Source organism: Sinocyclocheilus grahami, unplaced genomic scaffold, assembly GCF_001515645.1.
Source record: "Sinocyclocheilus grahami isolate Dianchi unplaced genomic scaffold, SAMN03320097.WGS_v1.1 scaffold556.1, whole genome shotgun sequence".
NCBI lineage: Eukaryota > Metazoa > Chordata > Actinopteri > Cypriniformes > Cyprinidae > Sinocyclocheilus > Sinocyclocheilus grahami.
This window is the reverse complement of record NW_015505735.1, coordinates 683,811-706,963: the sequence shown is the minus strand read 5'-3', so window position 1 is coordinate 706,963 and position 23,153 is coordinate 683,811. Positions and strand designations below refer to the sequence as shown.

The following is a 23,153-nucleotide window of genomic DNA, read 5'->3' as shown; positions in this document are numbered from 1 at the left end:
TAAGGGGGTAAGGGGGTCTGAATACTTTCCGTACCCACTGTATATATATATATATATATATATATATATATATATATATATATATATATTAGGTTCATACACTGATCACTTATATGGGCTCCATCTGTCGATGGGCATTTTAAATCCATAAGTATGTCAGTTTTGTAAACTTTTAACAGTCCAAAATGTTATGGACACCAAGGGAGTCTTGAAAACTTTAGAAGGTCACATTGAAAGATGACTGCCATTTGGAGTATTCAACAACTGGATAGATGTTTAAGACAGCATGAATTCTCCTCTGCTTTATTGTCTTTCCCTGTCCTACAGAAAAGAGATTTGCAACCTCTCTGCAGAGAGATTTGTGGGATGGACAGCCATCCCCGAACCTCTGATCTGCAGATTGGAGCATTTAAACTGCAAAAGAGGAGGGGAGGAAGAGGAGAGAAAAGGAATCTGACAGATCAGTGCAATACAGTGCAGCAGAACAGATGGAAGCATGAAAAAGAGCGCAAGAATGCAAAAAGGTGCATTTCCAGATAATGAAGATTTAAGTAGGACATAGGAAAACATAATTTTTGTTCTGTTAATGTACAGCATAAATATACTGAAACAGCGGAGCACAAGGCCAGTCACAAATCACATTCATAACAGCACACTCACACCTGATGTCACACCTCTGTGCAAACCTTCCACCGAGACGTGTGTGTTACCATAAAGACAAAATGTGTTTACCTTTAGTTATTTCAGATAAACAACTGTCACACTTAAACATACTCAAATTGTCCGTTTTTTGTTGATTGAACAGTTGTTAAATGTCCCGGTGAGTTACAATCTTAGAAAAGGATCAAGTGTGTCACCAGCGGGCTCAGATTGTGTACCTTTTGCAGAAACCACTCAGCTGGCCAATCAGAATTGAATGCATTTAAAAATGCAAGAATTTTTTTGCTTTAATTTATCAACAGTCATTTTCATGTACATTTTCTGTCTTCACTGTTATAACTGGCATAAAACCTTCTTGTATGGATCAGTATGGTGATCTTTTTGGGGGAAAAATCTCAGTAGGTGTAGTAAGATTCAGATGCCTTATTGTCTAAAAGCTCTGCATCAGTTTGGTCAAGAAAACGAAAGAAGTCTCTTTATTTCACTAAGTCTGCATTTATTTGATCAAAAATACAGTAAAACAATCAAATTGTGAAATATTGCAATTTAAAATAACTTTATATTTTAAAATGTAATTTATTCATGTCCTGGTAAATTGTAATTTTCAGCAGCCATTACTCCAGTCTTTAGTGTTGCGTGATCGTTCAGAAATTATTTTAATATAATGATAATGATTGAGTGCGCAAATAACATTTTTTATGATCAGTGTTGAAAACAGTTGTGCTGGTTAATATTTTTGTGGAAACTGTGATGCTTTTTAGCATTTATTTTAAATAAAGATCTTTTTTGTGACGTTATAAATGTCTTAGAGTTTATTTTTAAACAATTTAATGCATCCATGCTGAGTAAAAGCATTCATTTTACTGTTAATTAATATTACTGACCCCAAATTTTGAACAACGGTGTTTTCAAGACCTTAAAAGGTATGGATCTGTAAATGGCAAGTGACGTCAGGTCAGATGAAGTAGGGAATGAAACGGAGCTTTGGTAGGGGAATTTGGGTGGGGTTTGCCCCATCAACCTGGAATTCTGTGAAGGGGTCTCGGAATGTAGAGAATGACTGTTATGAGATAGGCCTGCGGGTCAGAGGCCTGAATGGGTTTAAAGGACACCTGCTGGAGCACTGTCAAAGCTGACTGAGGTTTGAGTCTCCTTGCTTGTTTATTTCTCTCTCTAAATAGAAATTTTCTTAACGTAATTGCATTGCTCACATATTTTCCAATAGTCCCACAAGAGTGTCCGTTGTGATTCCCATTACTGTTCTATTATTAAACTAGTCTGTAGCCTAATTGACCTTTAACTTAATAGTACTGTGCAAAGTGGAAAGGCTGATATGATATTGTAAAGTCTGTGATTCCAGTTTTCTCCAAGTATTTATGGAATTCATAAGCCAAACAGAGAGTAAAAAATTAAGGTAAGGGGTGGAAAACTTCTAGATAATATATAGCTAAGAAAGTTAACACATTTATTAAAGTTAACCTGTCAGAAGGCCATTTGAGTTGATGAAGTTACTAGAGTATACAGGTGCTATTTAGATTACAGTCCTGTCCAGCAATGCTGACTGAGTCCAAAATGTCATCGACGGCGTACAGTTGAGAATTGGGACATTCTGCCATCACTGAAATATTTAATGTGTCCGAGGGAATTGTGAATGCTTGGTTATGTGATTACACTGTCCAAATTCCTGAGCCACTCAGATGGGTAATTTATGTTTGAATCTTTCTAATCTGTCTTATTGTATGACATCAATGGCGTTTTAAATTTTAATGTACTCAACATGGAAGCTGACGCTGAAATTAAAACCATGAACTGTCAAATCCTTTCTCAAATCTTCGTCTTCATCTGAGTTCTTTTCCTGCACCTGTTTTAACACTTCAATTGAGAAGTGCCAAACCGTTTGAATAGTGCACAGCCTCTTTACTGGATCTTCACAAGAGGTGCCTCCCTTTTGGAATTCAGCCTGATTTCTTTTTAAAGCAAGTGTGGTTCAGATAACATCACCTTAAATACATGAAAGAAACCAGTTTTTACTGTATTTTTGATCAAATAAAGGCAGCCGTGGTGAGTATGAGAGACTTCGTTCCAAAACATTTTTTTAAAATCTTACTAACTTTAAACTTTTCAGAAATAGTGTACTTTAAAATGAGAATATTTTTTAAATTAAAAACACATTTGATTATACATGTATGACCAAAATCCAAACTCAGAGCAAGCTAAGGGTACAACTGAGCAAAGTCTGGTGCAGAGAGAGGGAAATATGTCACCATTTTGAATAGCTCCACACTAAATTGTATCGCCATACCTTTTGCTGAAAAGATTGTTACAATTCTGACTCTTCATGTCTCTTTCTTTCTTTTTTAGCCTCTTCAGAAGAATGGACAGATCTCCATTTCCAGTCTTAATGGGAAGACAGATGATCAGACAGAGTATAATGGCCACACAGATGAGAACCCACCAGTTGAGGGTAGGTGCTCGTAACCACATGTGCTTGAACATTGTATGTATTTATCACTCTCATATCTTTATTACCATGTCTGTGTGCGTGGTATGACAATGACTGACACTAATAGTGGGCTGCCTCCCAGCGGCAGGGGTCTCTGTGTGTGTGAGGCTTAAGATGTGATCTTTATCTTTTTATCTGTGTGCCCTCATTCCCCAACTGATCCTTCTCATAATCCCCAGCTATCCTAAAAGCGAGAACACCTACATAGAGTCTACAGTGAGTGGACACCAACATAGACCTCTTTAGTCCCCTAACCATAGTCTGTGAGAAGACCCTAGAGCAATAATGCATACCATGTTTATTTTTATTCACTTTTTGTGTTCCTTTCTTGCTTTTCAACTCAGAGAGACCACTGAGATGCTTCCCACCCAATAATATTTAGCAAGCCATGACCTAGCTGACCCCTTAAAGAGGTGTATGTTTGTAATAAGCTAGCCTCATACCATATATATAAATCTTAGGTGTCTTTAAATTTGGAAGTAAAATAACATGCTTTGTTGTGCTCAAATGGAGGAATTTCATTATGAATCAAACCAAAAAAAGGAAGCCATGCTGAAGAATTGCAAAATGATTGTATATAGAGAGCCATGAATCTGTGCAGAGCAGAATGCAATTTGCATTTTCATTAATAATCGTGTATATATGATGAGTTATAGTTCTAGTAGTGTATCATACAGCTTTCAAAGGTTAGTATGTCAAATAGTGATTCAAGTAGTAAATTCTCAAGCATATAATGTAATCATTAATTTTTATTCATTATTTACATATTTTGTATATTACGTACATTTTTGACATCCAACCTATCTGTCACTGACACATTGAAGTTCATTACTGAAGTAGCAATGACTGATATAAAATATAAAAAAACAAAAAAAAGTTTGTTCACAGATCTGACATTGCAATTTATCTCATAAACATTGTCTTTTTGTATAAAAGTGTATCAAAGCAAGAACAAAAGAAAGATTGACTGGGAAAAAGGTTTTACCACTAAGGCAAGGACAGAAAGCAAAAACAAGGCCAAATAGTCTCTCTTCTGTGCCTCATCTGACAGTGTAGACTAGGGCTGTGCAAATAATCGAATGCGATTTATAATGCGTATCTTGTCAGTAAAGCCGGTTCTGTGATTAGTAGTAAATATCCAGCACGTGGTTTCAGATGGAGTGGCATTTACTACAAAATGTCAACAATTCTGTGTTTTTCTGTCAATATGGGGTGCTGTGTGTACATTAATGAGGAAAAAAAATTAACTTAAATGATTTTAGCAAATGGCTGCAATATAACAAAGAGTGAAAAATTTAAGGGGGTCTGAATACTTTCCGTACCCACTGTACATTTTTTACCATTTCCTTTAATCAGCATCTTTTTGATTTTGACTACACCTGGCTTTTCAAATGAATCATGAATACACACAAGCTCACACATTCACATAATACACCTGCCTGAACTGAAGCGCTTATGTCAGCAGGAAATTACAAACACAGATTTACTTGCCTGAACTACATGTACAGACATGAATCAGATACATGTATACAAAAGTTTGCTAATGAATTAAGCTCACCCACCCACCCATCCACTCACTCACACATGCTCAAACACACACACACATGCTGGCTGCCAGGCATTTAGGACGTGGCGACGTGAGTGAGTCCAGAGAGTGTGCTCAACCATTATCTCATACACAGTCCTCCCCCACAGAGCCGTGTGTGTTTTATTCTGATAGCATATGAGCCTGTGTTCCATATCAAACTGTTTATCTCCGGAATTGTGTCTTACTGGCATAAGCTATCCTTTTATTCTGTGTGTTTTTGTGTGTTGACCTATTTCTGTGTAATTGTTTCCAAGGAGAGCTCCGTCTCTAAGAGCGTTGATAATTGCTTCAGCTTTTTTTTTATTGGTGTTTAGAATTTGAATCCAAATCTGAGTGATTGACCATGACTGTGATTTAGCGGTTGGTGTTTTATCACATCTTTCTGCATCGGGCTGGAATAGACCATCTATGTTAGTTGTGTCTTCATCGCCAAATCCTTAAATACGTCTCAGCTTATAAGTAATATGTGGAAGTATGTGTGTACGTGTGTGAGTTGGGGTCTGCAGTGACGTCGCTGCATCCCCTGCAAGCCCATAGGCCACCGGGGAGCCCACTTCCACATGTTCCCAGCCAAAACAGACCACCGACTGCTCACGCTTCTGTGTTTGATCACGTTTCTCTGATGCAAGAGATAACATGGATGTCATTCTGGGTATCAGATTCCCCATGACAAACCATGACTGTGATTTAGCGGTTGGTGTTTTATCACATCTTTCTGCATCGGGCTGGAATAGACCATCTATGTTAGTTGTGTCTTCATCGCCAAATCCTTAAATACGTCTCAGCTTATAAGTAATACATTCAGGAAGAAGTAGAGTACAAGCTTCCTCTTTTGAGGAATGTCCATTACAGTAGAAAGGGAGTGACTCACACGGTCTTTAGTGTGAGAGAGTCTGTGCTTATTGAATTCCACTCCTATGGAGTCACTGGGGGCAAAAAGCCTTTCCCATATGTCAAATCCCTCTGATCTGAGCCCCATGGCTCTGTCTGTTGCTATACATCCCAATACAGTCTGAGGACGGCTATTCATCAGCTATTTAAGAAGAATTTACCCTACTTGTCCCCTCTAGCTTTGCACCCAAACACTTAAGTTAATGTCTAGTGCTATAGTCCTTTTCAGTAACTTAAAACATCACAATAACATAGCAATCAAATCATTTGAATACAATTAATGTCTGGTAAAGTGACCGATACAGAAAGAGCTTGTGTTTAGTTAGGAGAGATAAAATACCAATCTTAACCAGATGAGTTTCCGCATAGTACAGACCAAACTGGAGTAGAGTTGTTATCACCCATTTAGAAGAAGATTTTAGCTGGAATTCGCACATTCCATGGGAACAATGGCAAGGTGTGAGATGTCTGATTAGACCCTTGTATGCTGAGGAATCTCACTGGTATTCTTCAGCCATCCTCCTTTAACAAAAGTTGAATGAAATAAGCTGCCTCAGTTTACACTTTGAATGAACCATTAGCAATGTAGAGTGGCAGCCTCATTACATCAGCACTCCACTAGCAGGCTGGGAAGCAAATTTGAAAGTCACTTTATTTGCTAGGTTCTCACTTAAGAAAAATATAATTCTATTAAAGGGAGACATTTTTATTAAACATGTAGTATTTTTCCAGAAATATTTTAAAGTAGTTGAGGGTTAGCATATGTTGACGTATGTTCAGGGTCCAAAATTCACTAATGAAGGTAAAACTGGCTTGTGTAAATAAAGAGCAGTTTTACACAATTTCTCTTGATGGCTGGTAGCCAAGATACTGCAACACAATATATGATGTAAATTCTCCAAAACTCTGTGGCAATTTATATGTGGAATATTCATCACAGTAAGCCACTAAAATGTAAATAATAATAAAATCATGATGCGTTGTAAACAACCACAACAGACACTCTATCAAATTCCTTGGCTTGAGTTTCCCAAGTCTGAGCCACCATTGAGACAAAGGCAAATGTAGGGCAACTGGTGGTTTCACCAAGTTTGACCCATTTTGTCTTTCCTGTTCATGTAAAAATACATTTACACATATACAGTGCCTCCCTGTCTCTAGCTGTGTGAGGCAACAGCAGTGTGTCTTTTTGCATGAAAATGTGTGTCCTTCATAGTTAAAACATTACAACAGTGTAAGAAGAAACCTCCTGGAATACACCCAAAGGAGATGTTTGTAAAGTAATGTAAAGATGAATTAAGAGCATATAATCCGTAGTTGCAGATCTCTCAAATCCTGTATAATGTAAACAACCACAAAAAAAAAATTTGACTGCATGTTTAAGGCGGGTTTCTAGTTTAATGATATTTGCGGGCCGCTTTCTTAATGTTTGCCTAATTACTGTACTGCTCTGACATTTTGATCCCACCCAACTTTCTTACTTTTTCGAACACTTCTACACAACCGGGAATGTTTAAACTAAAAGACTTGCTAATTGTTTTGATAATTAGTCTTCCATATCACCAAGACTAATTAGACATTTTTATCTGCCATTCTATATGGCTTCCCATAATGCCCTTTTCTCATTTTACAACAAGGATTTTCATCGTGGTAGTATAAGTTCCAGGATGGACAATAGTGTAGGCCCCCCACCCCTTTTGGCCAAAGCAGGAAAAAAAACGGGCCCATTGTGAGACAAAGAGGACAACACAATACAGTCTTCCTAAGCTGAAGTTTAGAATTTGGTTTGGTCTGTGGGGGGGATGGGGATGCCATTGCGTCCCTGTTGAATTGTGGGATTAGGTTTGTCCTTCACTAAATTGATTGATAAGGCAGAAGAACCAGCAGACCAAACTGTAGTTGATGTCCCATCAGAGACTGAAAAGGCCAGTGAGGAGGTGACTGAAAAATCTGCTGAAGAAATAGTGTCAATATCAGAGAAAGAACCAGAGCCAGAAGGGCCAACTGAATTGCCCACAAGTCCACTCTCTCAAGAGACACAGAGTCCCTTTAAGAGGTTTTTCACTCAGGGAATCTTTTCTAACCTTCGGAAGAAGACAAGCTTCAAAAAGCCCAAAGATGAGGAACAAGTCAAGGATAAGTCTGCAGAGGAGGACATTAAGGAAACTGAGGAGACAGCAGAGGGTGCTATTGGGGGTACAGAGGAAGCTAAAGTGGATGCCGAGAAAGAGCCAGCTGAGGGTGAGCAGATAGAGAAACCTTCTGAAAAAGTTGAAACTAAAGCTGAAATGACCACTGAAACAACTTCCACTGAGACAGAAGAGCCACAAGATCTTAAGGTGGAAGCTGAGGCTGCAAGTGAAGCTGAAGCTCAGACTGAGACTGCTGAAGCTCCAGCTGCTGAAACTGCTGTTGAAGCTCAAGCCACTGATGATTCAAAACCAACAATTGACAACCCAGATGTTTCAGAAACGGTGACAACTGAAGCTGAAATCCTGTCATCTCAGGATAAATCCAAGGCTCAGGGAAGCCCACTAAAGAAGCTGTTTACAGGAGCAGGACTAAAAAAGCTGTCATCCAAAAAGCAGAAGAGTAAGAAAGAAGCAGAGTCAAAGCAAACAGAATCAAGTGAACAAGTTGCTGAAAACATCCAGTCATCCACTGAGTCAGCTGAGCCCCAGAAACCTGACAGCGGAGCATCGTCTCCAGAAGAATCTGGTGAGCATCTTGAAGGGGAGGTAACTCAAGTTGAGGTAGCACAAGCTGTGGAGACTAATGGTGAACCAGTCACTTCTGATTGTGAGAAGAAGAAAGATGGAATTTTACCATGGTCCTCTTTCAAAAAACTAGTCACTCCAAAAAAACGTGTCAAAAGGCCCTCTGAGAGCGAAGATGAAGCACCTGGAGACAAACCCAAATCTTCTACCCTATCTTCAACTGAGAGTGCCATCTTTGATGAGAAAACCGATGAGCCTAAACCTTCTGAAGAGGTACCATCTGAGTCTAAAGAAGAGTCACAGACAGAATCAAAGGCTGAGCCAAAAGTTGAGAAGCCTGAACCAGTTGCAGAGGAACCAAAAAGAAAAATGGATACATCTGTGTCCTGGGAAGCCCTTATTTGTGTGGGGTCAGCTAAAAAAAGGGCCAGAAAGACTTCTGATTCTGATGATGAAGAACCTAAGATTGAGGAAGAAGTGCAGCTGTCAGGAGAAGAGCAGACAAAGACCGCTGAGTCCCCTCTTGTAAGCTCTGGTGAAGCTGACCAGTCGAAAAGCCTGAACCAGCTGCAGAAGAACCAAAAAGAAAAATGGATACATCTGTGTCCTGGGAAGCCCTTATTTGTGTGGGGTCAGCTAAAAAAAGGGCCAGAAAGACTTCTGATTCTGATGATGAAGAACCTAAGATTGAGGAAGAAGTGCAGCAGTCAGGAGAAGAGCAGACAAAGACCGCTGAGTCCCCTCTTGTAAGCTCTGGTGAAGCTGACCGTGAGAATTTGGCTTCTTCACCTGAACCAGAGGAAGAACTTGTGTCTACCTGGGAATCTTTCAAGAGGCTGGTAACCCACAGAAAGAAACCTAAAGCAGAAGACAAGGCTGATGAGGCCTCAGGCCCGGAGTATACAACGTCTGACAGTGAAGCCCCCAAAGAAGAATCCTCTTTCTCTTTGAGGAAATTGATTCCACGCAGGAAGAAGAAGTCTGATGGTAAACAAGAGCAGATCTCTTCTGACATTGCCTCTACAGAGGATGATTCTGACACTCCAGCTGTGGTGCCTCTTTCAGAATATGAAAATGACAACGTCTGACAGTGAAGCCCCCAAAGAAGAATCCTCTTTCTCTTTGAGGAAATTGATTCCACGCAGGAAGAAGAAGTCTGATGGTAAACAAGAGCAGATCTCTTCTGACATTGGCTCTACAGAGGATGATTCTGACACTCCAGCTGTGGTGCCTCTTTCAGAATATGAAAATAAACCAGCTGCAGAAGTTGCTGTTAAGGCAGAGGAAGTGAAGCAAGAATCTGCAGCAGTCACTCAGGCAAAAGCCTCAGCTGAGGATAGATCCCCGTCTTGGATCTCAACCACTGTGGAAAATGTTGAGGATGACACAGAGGGAAAGCAATTGAGTGACATACCCGAAGAAGGAGACACAGCTGCCACACCCAAATCAACTGATAACACTATTGCAGAGGACATTGTTGAGCTTACATCAGAAGCAGTTACAGCCCTTGAACAAGTAGAGGAGACTGAAATGGTTTCTGCTGTATCACGTGTTACAGCATCACCAGTTACATCAGGTGAGACAACTCCTGTCCCAGGTGATGGCGTAGAGAAGACCGATGTAGTACTACAAGAAGCTGTGGAAACTTTCAGCGTTACCACAAATGCCATGGCTGTCACCATGACTAATGAACAGGAAAACATAGTTGCAGTCACCACTGATGCTCTTTTGGTCGAGTCAGCTATCAAGGAAGAGAAAACAGTCTTGGTTGCACATGAGAAAACAGAGGCAATTGCTGTTTGCACTGGCCTTGGCACTAGTGAAATAAAGGCGGTGGAGGAAGAAAGCCTCACTCAGAAGGCTTCAGTAGAGTCTGTAACAGTTGTTAGCCAGGTGCTTGTCACAGAGTTGGCTGTTGAAGACAAAACTCAAGAGCCTGAAAAGGCCAGTGTGACTGAGGATGAGGTTCATGAGGCTCAGATGAGTGGAGGTCAGACAGAGCTCAAAGAAAATGCTGTTGAGGAGAAAACACAGTTTGAAGAGATAAAGGAGACACCTGAACCTGAGTCTGATCTCCAGGAAGTAGCAGCAGTCAAAGTAGCGCTCATCAGTTCTGTACAACAGGAACCAGAGTTTCTTGAAGAGCCGGTGGTGGCAGAAAAATCCCCTCAGGTTGAGGCTGCAGGTCCTGTGGAACCAACTGTTGAAGATTCAATCTGTGCTCAAACTGTAGAAGTCACTGAAGTTGCTGTTGCTGAAGGTGAGAAAGTGCAAGAACTGGAGGATGTTAAAGACGTTAAAGCCACAGTTGAGGTAGCGTCTGTGGAGGGAGTTGCCATGGCTGTAACAGAGGAGGTCATGGCAAACCTTCCAGAGGTGCCTGCTTCTCAAACTGCTGGCTCTACAGAAGATCCCATTTCTGTTATAGCCGCCACTGAAGAATTTGCTATCATGAAAGAGACTGTTTGTGTTATAAGCTCAACATCTAAGATGACAGAATCCCATTCAGCAGATCTAGCTCATGAAACTATTATGGAAAAGGTTCCTCTTGTTCTTCCCACAGGTGACCACAAAATCCAGGTTATAGTAAATGATGCTGAGGTTGACTCTGCTCAAGAAATTGTTGAGGCAAACTTAGAAATAACCTCAACAAAAGTTAGAATTGTGGTTGAGGAAGTTATTGAGAATGTGAAAGAAGAAACTGAAGTGATCCAAGCAACCCAAGTGACAGAAGCAGAAATCATTGAGAGAAAGAGCAGTGTCATTGTGCAAGAGGTCATTCAAAATGTTGTAGAGAACCTTGCTGAGGCACATGCAGAACAAAAAGTGTCTGAGAAGACTACTGAGGAGGTAGAATGCTGTACCACATCAGTAGATGTCAAATGTGAAGAGGCCCCAGCAGTTTCTGGAATGATTGAGGAAAACCCTTCAACAGACGTCGTTTTGGAGGAAAAAGCTCCTCTAGAAACAAACCCAGAGAAGCCAAAAGCATCTGACGATATCTGCAAAGATGATGATAAACAAAGTCACATTGTCACTAAGAAAGCAGTGAAAAGAGTTAACGACTCCATTCTGATTACAGAAACAGTTACGGTTTCTATCACAGATGAAATCCAACCTCAAAATGAGGAGGTTGCCACAGTGTCTGTGGAAGATGTGCATCAAGAAACAGAAGTAACAAAAGGTAAAGTCGAACTTAAGCAAGCTGAAGAGAAAAAGTTTAGTGGAACCACAGAAAGTGAAGAAGGAAAAAGTCAAGTTGAATCACATCCCAAGGAAGTGCCAACAGAAATCCAGCAAGAGACACACGCTTCAGAGGTTTCTGAAGCCATATTGGAAGAAAAGCTGACAGAAACATCTGTTACAGGTGCAAGTCAAGACCAGATTGTGGCTGAGCAGTGTCAAATGGCACAGGAGGCACAGATTGAGACTGCACGGGAATTTAAAGTTGGTGTCATAAATGTCCAAAATGCAGATGATGTTCCTGTTCAAGACCCGGGGACAAACATGAAAGAAGAAAGTTCAGAGGGTCAGGAATCAGTTGAAGACAAGCCTCAAAAAGACTTGGAAGAACCTCAAACGGAGGCTTCAACACAGGACACGACAAACCAGGGAGAGTCCAGAGATCCAGATTGTCAAAAGACAGATGCTGAAAATGTACCTGTCAAACTGGAGACTGCTACTGAGAAGACAGCAAATGCTATTACAGTGGAGGAGGGAATGAAGGAGGTCAGGAATGAGATTGAGCCGGTCTCCACAGAGGCTGTCACAGTGTCATGAGCAGGTTAGTCTTTATTAACTTAATGAAATTGATCGTTTTATTTTTCATTTTAAATGTAAATCAAAACAATTATATAAAAAATATAACGCTTCCAAAGGTAGTTTAGTCCATCAAAAAAGTTCCACATTCCTTATCACAGTTTTTGCATGGTGTCTATTTAAAAACCTCAATGGCTCTTAGTTTTATTAGGGGTAGATTTCCATTTGGTAAGATGAAAAAGCTTTTGTTTCCATGTACCAGTAACCAAGGGTCCTTCGATATCAAAGCAGGAATGCCGCTGCCTGACCCTTCACTTTGTATGCTGGGTCTTAAAGGGAAGCTGTGGGAAGAGAGATGAACTTGTGGTGAAAGACAGAGTATAATTCCCCACCCCCTCCCTAATGCACTTTCTTATTCCCTTCCACTCATCAAAGCCTTCAATAAGTAGTTATAGAACCAATTCATCTGATAAGATACACTGTATGATCAAATACAACCCTTTGTAGTGTCAAATCAGCATATAAGCAGAGAGAATAAAACTTAATTTCAATGGATTAAGCCTCAATGGATTAAGCCTTGGAGAGTTGAATAGCATTATTTTTCATGTAGTACTTCACGTCAGTTTTCCCAAGAAATTATTATTATAGAATGCTGACTTCTAACACTTGAAGGGTAATACTACATTACAGTAAGTAGATTGACATGTTCAGTAATAATTGAGCAACAGCTGGTCTTCATCTGTCCTTTAAATATTTGATTAAAATACATAATCAAATATTTGAAGAGTTAAATGCATGTTGCACACAAGCCATCTTTCAGAGGAGACACACAGAGCTGAGGCCAATTGTAGTCAGAGTAATGTTTTTACATGCTTAATGAAGCCGAGCTACAATTGCATTAGTAGTACGACTACGTTTACATGATATTTTACAAAGATGAATTATTATTTTAGTCTGACTCAAATCAAACTATTAAAAGGCATGTAAACATACTATCATTATAACACATATTATGTTTACTTGCATTTGCATTTGCAAAAAAATAAAATAACTCCATAAAATAAATACATATCAAGTATTGCTCATTAGTTTTACTCTGCACCTATTAACATAACTATACTGTAAAATGAGCCTTAATGTAACGTGTGGCCAAAGAAAGTGGATGCGAGAAGAGACCTGGGTGTGTCTGATAAATGTTTGATGAGTGATAATGCAGCACTGCAGTACAGCAGAGGCTGGTGAACTATAGCATCGCAGCATGAGCTTTGGTGCACTGCTCTCTCTTCTCTCTCTCACTGCCCCCTTTGCCTTGGTTACTTGTGCTGAGTCATACAAACAGAGTGAGACAGTGGTGGCACAGAAGATGCAGTGCAGATGGAAGAGCAATATGTGCATTCATGTGAAATAATGGGTGACAACATAACATAATAGGATAGTAGCTTGTCATGTTAACTGATTAAAGATCTGTGAGAAAAGAAAAGAGGAAAAGAGTGCAAAGCATAATGCAGTTTTGAAATCCCTGCTGAAAATTCCCACATTGCTGGTCACCAGCATACAAGGTTTCCAGCACGGGAAGCAAGTGTGCTGGTGGACCTGCATAAGGTATGTTTTGCATGCAGGGACCAGCTTGGGATGCTGGTGTGCTGGTGGACCAGAATGTTATCTTTTTGGTGCTGGTATGATCTCAGCAAAAACAGAACTCACATATGTATTACATTTCACATTTCTTAGTTTGTGTTCATAGGAATAATTACTAATTATTACTAATAATGACTAATTATCCAATTAATTGTAATGAATAATTTAATAAAGAAAAACACGTAATGCAGGTTACATGTTTATTTGCACAGCAAAATCTTCAGTGTTAAATGAACACTGCTAAGTATTCATAATGGCTTTATTTCTTCTGTGTGGTACATGTAGTGAATGCAACTTTCATTATCAAGAACTTCTCATAACCATGATATTGAACAAGCTGTTTATTATTATATTATTTGGCATTTTTCTAAATGTTTGTGTTTTGCAATGTACACAAGCTCTTTTTAAATGTTTTAACTTATTTGTGTACAGATCCTTTGAAATTGATGAAAAAATCCTTTAAAAATGTTTCACCAGTTAGATTTTGTTTTCTTTGATATTCAAAACTTCAGGTAACATTGATTAATAATATAATCATATCTAAAATTCTCAGTTCTGCCATCAACAGAGGGAGCAAAATAAATGTATTACAATAAATCATGTTTAAAATGCAATGTACATAATCTTATATGGAGTTTACATCATTAATGCCTTAAACAATGAAATATGCAAATAAAAACAATGCTTGTTCCCAAACACACTGTTTCCATACAGACACACTACTCACGCCTACTCACACTCAACCCTGCTCCATTTCGCTTGAGAACAGCATGACTATGCTGGTCTACCAGCTAAAGTAGCACTAACCAGCACTGTACCAGTACTAACCAGCATGAACCAGCCTGGATCATTATGGAATTCATCCTGGTTTATGCTGGATTTTCAGCAGGGATAGCATTTGAATTTGCAGAATTAGCATTTTAAGTAAGCTTAAAATGTATTGCAAACAAAATTCTAATGTGCTAGAATAGTTTTTTCTCACCATTTTCTCATCATTCTTTTTGTCTTGCAGTCTGCATGTAGAAAGCGGTCACATGACTGGGGCACAGAGCTTGCCGGAAAGCAGAAAGTGAGTGGCAGCCATGGAGGACACTAAGAGACAGTGCTCTGTACCAACTCCCAGAGCAGGAGACTCAAGGCCAATCTCCCTTCTCTCTCTCTCTCTCCTTAAATCCATCCATTCACCCCTCTTTTCCTTTTTCCAAATTCCTTATAACTCAGCTGCCATCACGAGGTCTCGCGCAACTCCCAGAGCAGGAGACTCAAGGCCAATCTCCCTTCTCTCTCTCCTTAAATCCATCCATTCACCCCTCTTTTCCTTTTTCCAAATTCCTTATAACTCAGCTGCCATCATGAGGTCTCGCTCCTCACTGGACTCACTGAGGGATGTCCCCTACTCCCACTTTCCTGTATTTTGCCAAATTGCATCAGATGCCATTTTCCCACCTGCAACTTTTGTGATGAACATTTTCTTTTTTTATTAGTTGTCTGCAGCCTGTCGAATGGAGAGAATATTGTATGAGCGAATGTGTGTCTGTGGTGTTGAAGTAGGTGGGTTGTTATTTTGTATATTGTATTTAAATCTAAAATATTCTCTCAACCCTCTCAAACATGTTCTAAACTTCTTTAAAAAACATTGAAATCGATGTCATGCTGGTGTAAAACAACAAAATATCATTTATAATTTAATGTCATTTTAACAAACATGGTACAGATACACCCTCTACAGCTATAGCAAATGAAAAAGCGCATAATATGCTGTGGCTGTAATGTGAAAATGAGGTAAAATTCAGTTAACTCTGAAACACAATGTCCAGTCATTATCATCTCCAGTCTCACTGTAGATATGCCACTTCGTCCCTTACTGTGAAATGTTGTTTTTTTATTATGTATATTTATCATGTACAATCACAATGCACAATTTCACCATTAATGTGTGACATTTGAGATTTTAAGAGTCAGATGTTCAATTTGATTTGCTTTCAGTGGTACCCTGTGAAAATTGATGATCATGATGATAAATGCGTAGGGAACGTTTAGAAAAGGACATTTTTTGATTGTCCTCAACGTACATGTGCACTTCACTGTTTAACAGCCTAAGCGAATGCATGTTTCAACACCAAAAATGCACCTGAGGTTAAAAGAAAATTGGGAGATAATTGTGACAGATAATTGAGAACTGAAGTAACATCATGTATTGGTAAACTCTCCAACACAGGTTACACATGGTTTTAATTCAGATATGTGGGTATTCAGTAATATAGTGTAGAATATTTTTCACATTCCTAATCGCTGTATCAAGGACTATTTCTTTGAAAGACGTAGTAGATGCCTTATTGTCAGTCTCTTTAAAGTGAGTCTATTATAGCCATACATGCAGACAGGAAGACGAGGAAAGCATTTCAAAATCAAATGTAAATGAGTGACAGTTGTTGTGTGTTTGGATGATGATGATGATGGCAAACTGTAAAGGAAAATTTAGTACAAGTAAATTCAGGTCTTTGATTTCCAAAATTCGAGCACTCAAATGTATATGCTGGTCAACATTCAGAAAGTCTGCAAATGACAGTCTGCACAGCGGTGCATCATCTTGAATAGAAAAACAGCTTTGCTACTACTGTCACGCTTTGAATGAACAGCCCACTCACATTCTCTTCTTAGCTTTTTATAATACAGTCTACTGTGAAGCTCTAACATTTGTACAAATTGTATACCTATGTACCTTAAGTCATATTGTAATATTAACAAATAACCAATGAATGTTATGTACCAGTAGCATGAGCCTCATTTCTTTTTGTATTCTTCAAGCGGTTAATAGTATGGTTACAAAATCATATCTATATTTCATTTAAATAAAGCTAGCGTAAATCAAGCTTGCCTTTTCTTTTCATTGCCCTTTGTTCTGTTTGTGTGTATTGCTAGGTATTGTGAGGATACAGAAAATGCAATCTAAGTATATATAACTGAATTGGCATAAGCTAACTGCTGGTCATATTTAAGCGGAGTTAAAGTTCATAACGTTTTTGCAAGTTTTGGTGTTGTGGCGCCTCATTAAAAAAAAACCAATGGTGCCATCTTGTGGCTCACACAGCCAGACTTGAATAAAATTGCGGTTTGCGTAAATTATTTTTAAAAATAAGCAGCAGTGCTATTTCATGTTATAATATTAATAGTGTTTGTTTCACATGGGTGGCGGATACAAATGATATTTAAGAAAAGTTTAATTTAGAAAGGTTTTCTAATACCCGTTATACATGGCTGTACAAAATTGATTCAAGCAGAGAATGGATTACTTTTAGTACCATTAAAAAGTTTGGGGTTGGTAAAATTTTTTAAACGTTAACAAAGGCTGCATTTATTTAATAAAAAATACAGTAAAAACAGGAATGTTGTGAAATATTATTATTAATATTATTTAAAATACATTTATGTTCATATTTTAAAATTAAAATATTTTTACATTTTATGTTTTAATTTGTTGGGGGGAAAAGTATCAATATCTTAAAAAAAAAAAAAACGTTTGAACAGTATTGTATATTAAGGAAATAAATACACATTTCAAAAACATAAGGATTTATTACCATTATTCACAATGAAAATGCAAAGGAAGTATTTTTTTTCCAGAGACAACTGTTCATGTTCCTGAGGAGCGAGAGATCACAGTATGTTTGCCTTGGCTTTGGGGCACCTTTACCCCTCCCCTCCCTATAACTGCCTCAAAGAGTAACAACTTGCATATGTACAAATAATAAAGAATTGTAACAATACTACAGAAAAAAGGCATGACATTGCCTGATGTATGATTACAAGAAACAGGAGGCCTCGTCAAAATGAACATTAAAAAATATATATCCTTGTAACAAAATGAAGCAAATGGTCATTCCTGGGTTCTAATGAGCTTTTCAGTAGTAACTTAACTCACAGTGCTCTTACAATAAATTCCTACAAAGGTCTTTACAAAGAGAAAGATGGAAGAAATATTTAGCACTGAATGTAAATCGCCCTGGTTTTACGTTTCCTGATGTAGCACAAGTATATTTATGAGAGTAGTCAGGGATCTTTAGTAGATATCAGTGCTTTTACAGCATGACCTCACTGTCAGTTTCATTAAAACAAAGACATCCAATGCAGAGATGACAAATATACAGACACTAGAACAGATAATATTCGACAGTAAATGCATTGAACAATATACAACCTCTGAGATTATAAAATTCTTTGTAAATAAAGCACTGTACATAAAATTAGAAAATGTATATAAAACTCAAAAATAAGGAATATTCAAGCAAATCATTTCATGGCAAAATTAAATCGGCGAACAGTGACAGAAATATCTCCCTTCAAGCAACGTTATGTACATGTGTACGAATGGCCACAGTGTTTTCTAAATTCACACACAGTAACAACTTTGATTAAACACACACAGCACAACTGTAAACATGTTGAACCACAGTGAGAGCAACACAACCAGACTGCTGATGAGCTGCCGCCAACCAGTGTTTTACAGTGTGGATGCTTATCATTTAGGCGGCAATGGCACAAAAAAAAGCACTGTAACAAACACATGTGAAATTACAAAAGTGGAATAATTAGGCAAATATATTGTGGGTCACGTTAACAATATAAATGATGTTCGACAGGTAATCTGGCACTGCATGAAGGTTATCTACAATTACACCTTGCTCTTGCTAACCCAACGCATGTAATGAGAAATTAGAAACAGTGTGAGAAAGAAAAACTTTGAGATCTGTGCAACACTTCCCGGAGGCACTGGAAGATAAAGTTGACTTTGATCCTCGACCCTTTGATGCAAATTGCAGGTTAGTTTAAAACCGGTTGAGGTAGTGAATGCTCATCCTAAACCAAGACCCACATTTAGCTGCTCAGAAAATTTCATTTTATTTTCAAAATAAATTTGTGCGCTGTACTCTAAAACTAATCATTTTGTGGCTTTAATATTTTAAATATTCTATCGAGTTACCAATCCAACCTAATGAGGTCTACGTCTGATCTGCACTGTGACAAACGCAGGATTACAGCAGTTCACTACATCCTTTTTTCTGTATGCTGTTAGACAGGAAGAAAGGGCTTTAACTGCAACACAAACTAAATGACTCAAGTAACTAATAAACTCCTTGAAAGAAATACAGAATCAAGCAGGAATTTGACTTGCTGGACTAAAGATGCTGTAAATCTGTTATAAATATAGTAACCAAATTTATGTGTTAAAAAAAGCAGAAAGTAGAAGTACTTTTCAGTACTTTCCAGAAGTAAAATCCCCAGAAAAAAGAAACAATATAACAGAATTTTCCATCTGTAGCTTAACTTCTGATCATAATTTACCCACGATTGAAATGCAATACATTAAAAAAAACAATACTTTGAAGTGGATGAATGCAAAGCTATTCTACAAAGACTTCCTCAGTTTTAATAGGCGTTATCAACGGCCCACCATTGGATGAATCCGAGCCTTCGTCTTTGGCCAGGCTGTCATTGTTCAACCCACTGATGGCCATTTCTCCAGCCGCTCCAACTGAGAGCGCACCCTGGTTGAAGCACAGGTGCTTGATCACCTCATTGGGGCTGGAGAAGGTCATTTCACACACATTGCATTTGTATGGTCTCCCAGAAGAGCCGAGAAACAGCGCCTCCATTTGGCTGGAGTCGTCCGCGGCGCACAGCTCCATGCTCTGTCTGTCTACCATGGTGTACGCTGGCTCCGAGCCCAGATTCATGCAAACGTGCCGGGCCGCTTGGTTGGCCCGACAGAAGCTCTTGCCGCAGGCGCTGCAGCGGTACGGCTTTCCCGTATGGATGTACATGTGCTCTCTCCAGTGGCTCTTCTGGATGAACTTGCGGCCACAAGTGGAGCACTCATATTTCCTCCGCTTCACTTCCCGCTCCATGTCAGCCGCACCCTCTAGGTTGTCAATATCAGCAATATCGGATGGAGGTGGAGTGTCGGCCTGGGGCTGCACCATGCACATGCTGACTGCAGTTGTTGTTGGGACAGGCATAGCTGTTTCAGGGTGTGGTGAGTCTTTTGAGTACACATGTTGCTCGCTGTCACTGGCACCATCCACGATGATGGGAGTGGCTGCAGTGGCTTCGCTACCTCGGAGAACTTCCTCCACCTCTGGTGTGGCGGCACATCCAGTCACTGACTCGAACACCAGGGGAAGCATAGCCTGAGTGTGTAGAAGCAGGTGCTCTCGTAAGGCTCCTCGCTGGGTGAAGCGATCCCTGCAGACATGGCACGTATAATGCTTCCTAAATGAGGAACTTCTTCTCATGATGCTGGGCTTCACATGCAGAATGGTGTTGGTGCTCAGGGAGCAAGACGGGGCCTCACTTGCAGATGTTTCCGTCTCACCGCCTTCCCTCACAAACTGACTGGTGCTCACAGACGCTTCCATCTCCGCTTCTGACAGAGCTTGCCTGTGCTTGGATACAAGTGAGGTAGCTTTGTTTGTGGTAATGCACTTCCCATCGAGCAAACTTCCACCTTCCAAGTCGAACGGCGAAGAGAGATGTGTTCTCGCTGAGAGGCGGTTTGTGAGTGTGGCCTGTTGGTCTGATATCTGAATGCCATAAAGAGAGGACGACAGGGGAAGGCTGACCTCAGGGTGCACCTGAGTCACATGGCTAGCCAGACTTGCCTCCTGAATGAGAGGGTACGCATGCAGAAACTTGACGCCCTGCTCAAGGCGAGCTGGGTCGATAAACTGTGTCGCCAGTTTTCCGGTGTACATCAGATTGAGGAGGTAGCTGAAGATGTCGGGCTGAATGTCAGCAGGCTTCAAGCGAACACAGTCACTGGTTGAGAGGATAAAGAAACAGGTGTTTGAACATGTTGAAAAAAAATAAAAAATACACATGCTATGGAAGTGCTTTAACACCTTACATTTTAGCACAAATGTTTATCCCTAAATAAGGCATTCATTGCACATTAAAAAAAATAAATCTCAATAAAATGATTAGACTAACATGCACAATCTGTTGGTGTCAATTATCAATATTGGCTATTTGTCCAGTTGATAATTGTGCATTTTCTCCTATTACAGTTTACATGTAGACTATCTAATGTTAATGTTACTTTAATCTTTAAGGTTGGAATACACTACATGGCTTTTGCCAAGATTTCTGCCTCATTACGGTCTAGACTAGTTGACGCTAGTTGCCAAATGTAAGAGCCATTTGTCAGTTGGATTAGATCAATTTAGCAAAAAATCATGTAGTGTAAATTTTATTTTTTTTCAGCTTCGCACTATGATTGTGTCCAGTCAAGAGGATATTAAAGGGGTCATATGATGCGATTTCAAGTTTTCCCTTCTCTTTGGAGTGTTACAAGCTGTTCGTGACTAGATAAGATCCCTAAAGTTGCAAAGACTAAAGTCTCAAACCCAAAGAGATATTCTTTATAAAAGATAAGGTCCACGCACTCCTAAAACGCCTCGTTTAAACACGCTCCCACATGTCCACGTCACAATGTGGGAAGATTTGCATAACGCCACCCAAATGTTCATGCTAAGAAAGGCGGCGTAACTTTATTTGTTTGGCCTTTCAAAAGAGGACACAACTAGAAATCAGTGGTCAAGTTGTATTTACAACACTGTTCCAGAACAGTTCAACCCAAATATTCAGATGTGTGCAGCACATTTTATGGAGGACTGTTTCCTGATCCTGGTAGAGTAGACTACAATGCCAGCTGTTCTGACTCACAGAAGTACATTTTCATATTTAAAGAATTTGCCACTGATGATTCAAACTTGACTTTTGAGCAGCGTAGAGTAGCGCTTGTTGTTTCTCCAATCACAAATGCAGACATGGCTTTATGTTTATGCGGAGCGATGCAACACAACGTGTAAAAAGACAGTACAAGTCATTATAATCCATAATTATGTCCCCACTGGATGCAACAAATGCCTCGTTTGTAACGGGTTTTATTGGTTTTGTCTCGTCGCACCGGGACACAGCATCACAATATGGTAAGGGGCGTAACATTTCCATCATTCGTATTCGGCCAATCACAACGCACTAGATAGCTGGCCAATCAGAGCACACCTTGCTTTTCAGACCGATGAGCTTTGTAAAAATCTATGCGTTTCAGAAAGGCGGGGCATAGAGGAGAAACAATAATGTACAGTATGTGGAAAATAATGTGTTTTTTTAACCTTAAACCGCATAAACATTTCATTACACCAAATAATGTTCTTTTTAGGAACATCATATGACCCCTTTAAACATGTTTGATGTTTGTCATGCATCTCCTAGCAATGAGGCACATTATACTGTGTGAGATTGTTCTGTTCAGGAAGACATAAGTCTAGTAGTGTGTGATCCTAAGTCATTCAGTATGATGCCCAAATCTGTTCAGATTTGAAAAGTCATGTAGTGTATTCAAGCCTTTTTCATATCGCACATTATAATGTTGTGATGCCTATATTTACTTGTAGCATTTAAAATGAATACTTTACAATTTAAGTTTTTTTTTTTTTATTTAGACAAATTAGTTTCAAATTTTAATATTGGCCATTTATTAGTTATAACATGAGAACAATTATCAGTTTACCATATCACATTCCTAATTTAGGCACAAAATGGACTTTAAAAAAATCATACATAAAGCGGTTACCTGTCCTGGTGTATAAATAGCATTCTGAAGTAGTTCGAGAATGCGGCCAATACGGCCTTGTGTGCTTTGAAAAAGACATCACCGATGGCGACCGTGCAGTCACACAGGAAGCCAAACTCCCTCTGCGCGTTGAGCTGCTGCAGAAGGATAAGACCATGATTGGCCAGCTCCATACTTCCACCTACACAGAAAGGGCCAGAGATGACAGTCAACTTCCTGTCTACTATAGACCACAATGCACACAAAAAAGACTGAGTGAAAGAAGGCTGTTAAGTTGTTTGTTGATATGGACTTAATCAGCAGTGAACCGCCGAAAATATGAATCCAACACTGTAAAAGTACAATTGCACAAAAGGCTGCAAACGAACAGCGCGCATCTGAAGTGTCTCTGAAGGAAATAATGCATTATTTATCGGCTTTAAGATATCGGCCAAATTTTCTTATCAGGCCGATACCGATAACAGAAAAAATTTGCATTTATCGGCCGATACCAATATGGTGGCCGATATATCGTCCGTAATTAAAGTTCTGAAAGAATTTCCTTGAGATAAAAACTGGAACTAGAGCATTCAAGATTCAAAAAAAGACAAAATAATTCCAATATTAAAGGGGTCATATGATGCGATTTCAAGTTTTCCCTTCTCTTTGGAGTGTTACAAGCTGTTCGTGACTAGATAAGATCCCTAAAGTTGCAAAGACTAAAGTCTCAAACCCAAAGAGATATTCTTTATAAAAGATAAGGTCCACGCACTCCTAAAACGC

General features: G+C 39.3%; 2 protein-coding genes across 2 annotated transcripts in view; one reads left to right on the top strand and one right to left on the bottom strand.

Annotated features, from left to right (window-relative positions):
• Positions 1-16,628, top strand: part of LOC107556130 (A-kinase anchor protein 12-like) — a 33,769-nt gene extending 17,141 nt beyond the window's left edge. Inside the window, exons 2-9 of the mRNA XM_016239166.1 lie at positions 3,022-3,124; positions 3,343-3,353; positions 5,557-5,683; positions 7,485-8,907; positions 9,111-9,372; positions 9,548-12,143; positions 14,769-14,990; positions 15,114-16,628. Of these exons, the coding sequence (XP_016094652.1) occupies positions 3,022-3,124; positions 3,343-3,353; positions 5,557-5,683; positions 7,485-8,907; positions 9,111-9,372; positions 9,548-12,139 (4,518 nt within the window). The 3' untranslated portion in view covers positions 12,140-12,143; positions 14,769-14,990; positions 15,114-16,628. The remainder of the gene's footprint in view (positions 1-3,021; positions 3,125-3,342; positions 3,354-5,556; positions 5,684-7,484; positions 8,908-9,110; positions 9,373-9,547; positions 12,144-14,768; positions 14,991-15,113) is intronic.
• Positions 16,629-18,400: 1,772 nt separating this feature from the next.
• Positions 18,401-22,621, bottom strand: LOC107556169 (zinc finger and BTB domain-containing protein 2-like). Its single transcript, XM_016239218.1, has 2 exons — positions 22,392-22,621; positions 18,401-20,572 (listed from the first exon to the last, which is right to left on the bottom strand). The coding sequence occupies exons 1-2, from the start codon at positions 22,562-22,564 to the stop codon at positions 19,159-19,161; spliced, it is 1,587 nt and encodes a 528-aa protein (XP_016094704.1). The 5' UTR covers positions 22,565-22,621; the 3' UTR covers positions 18,401-19,158.
• Positions 22,622-23,153: the final 532 nt, after the last annotated feature.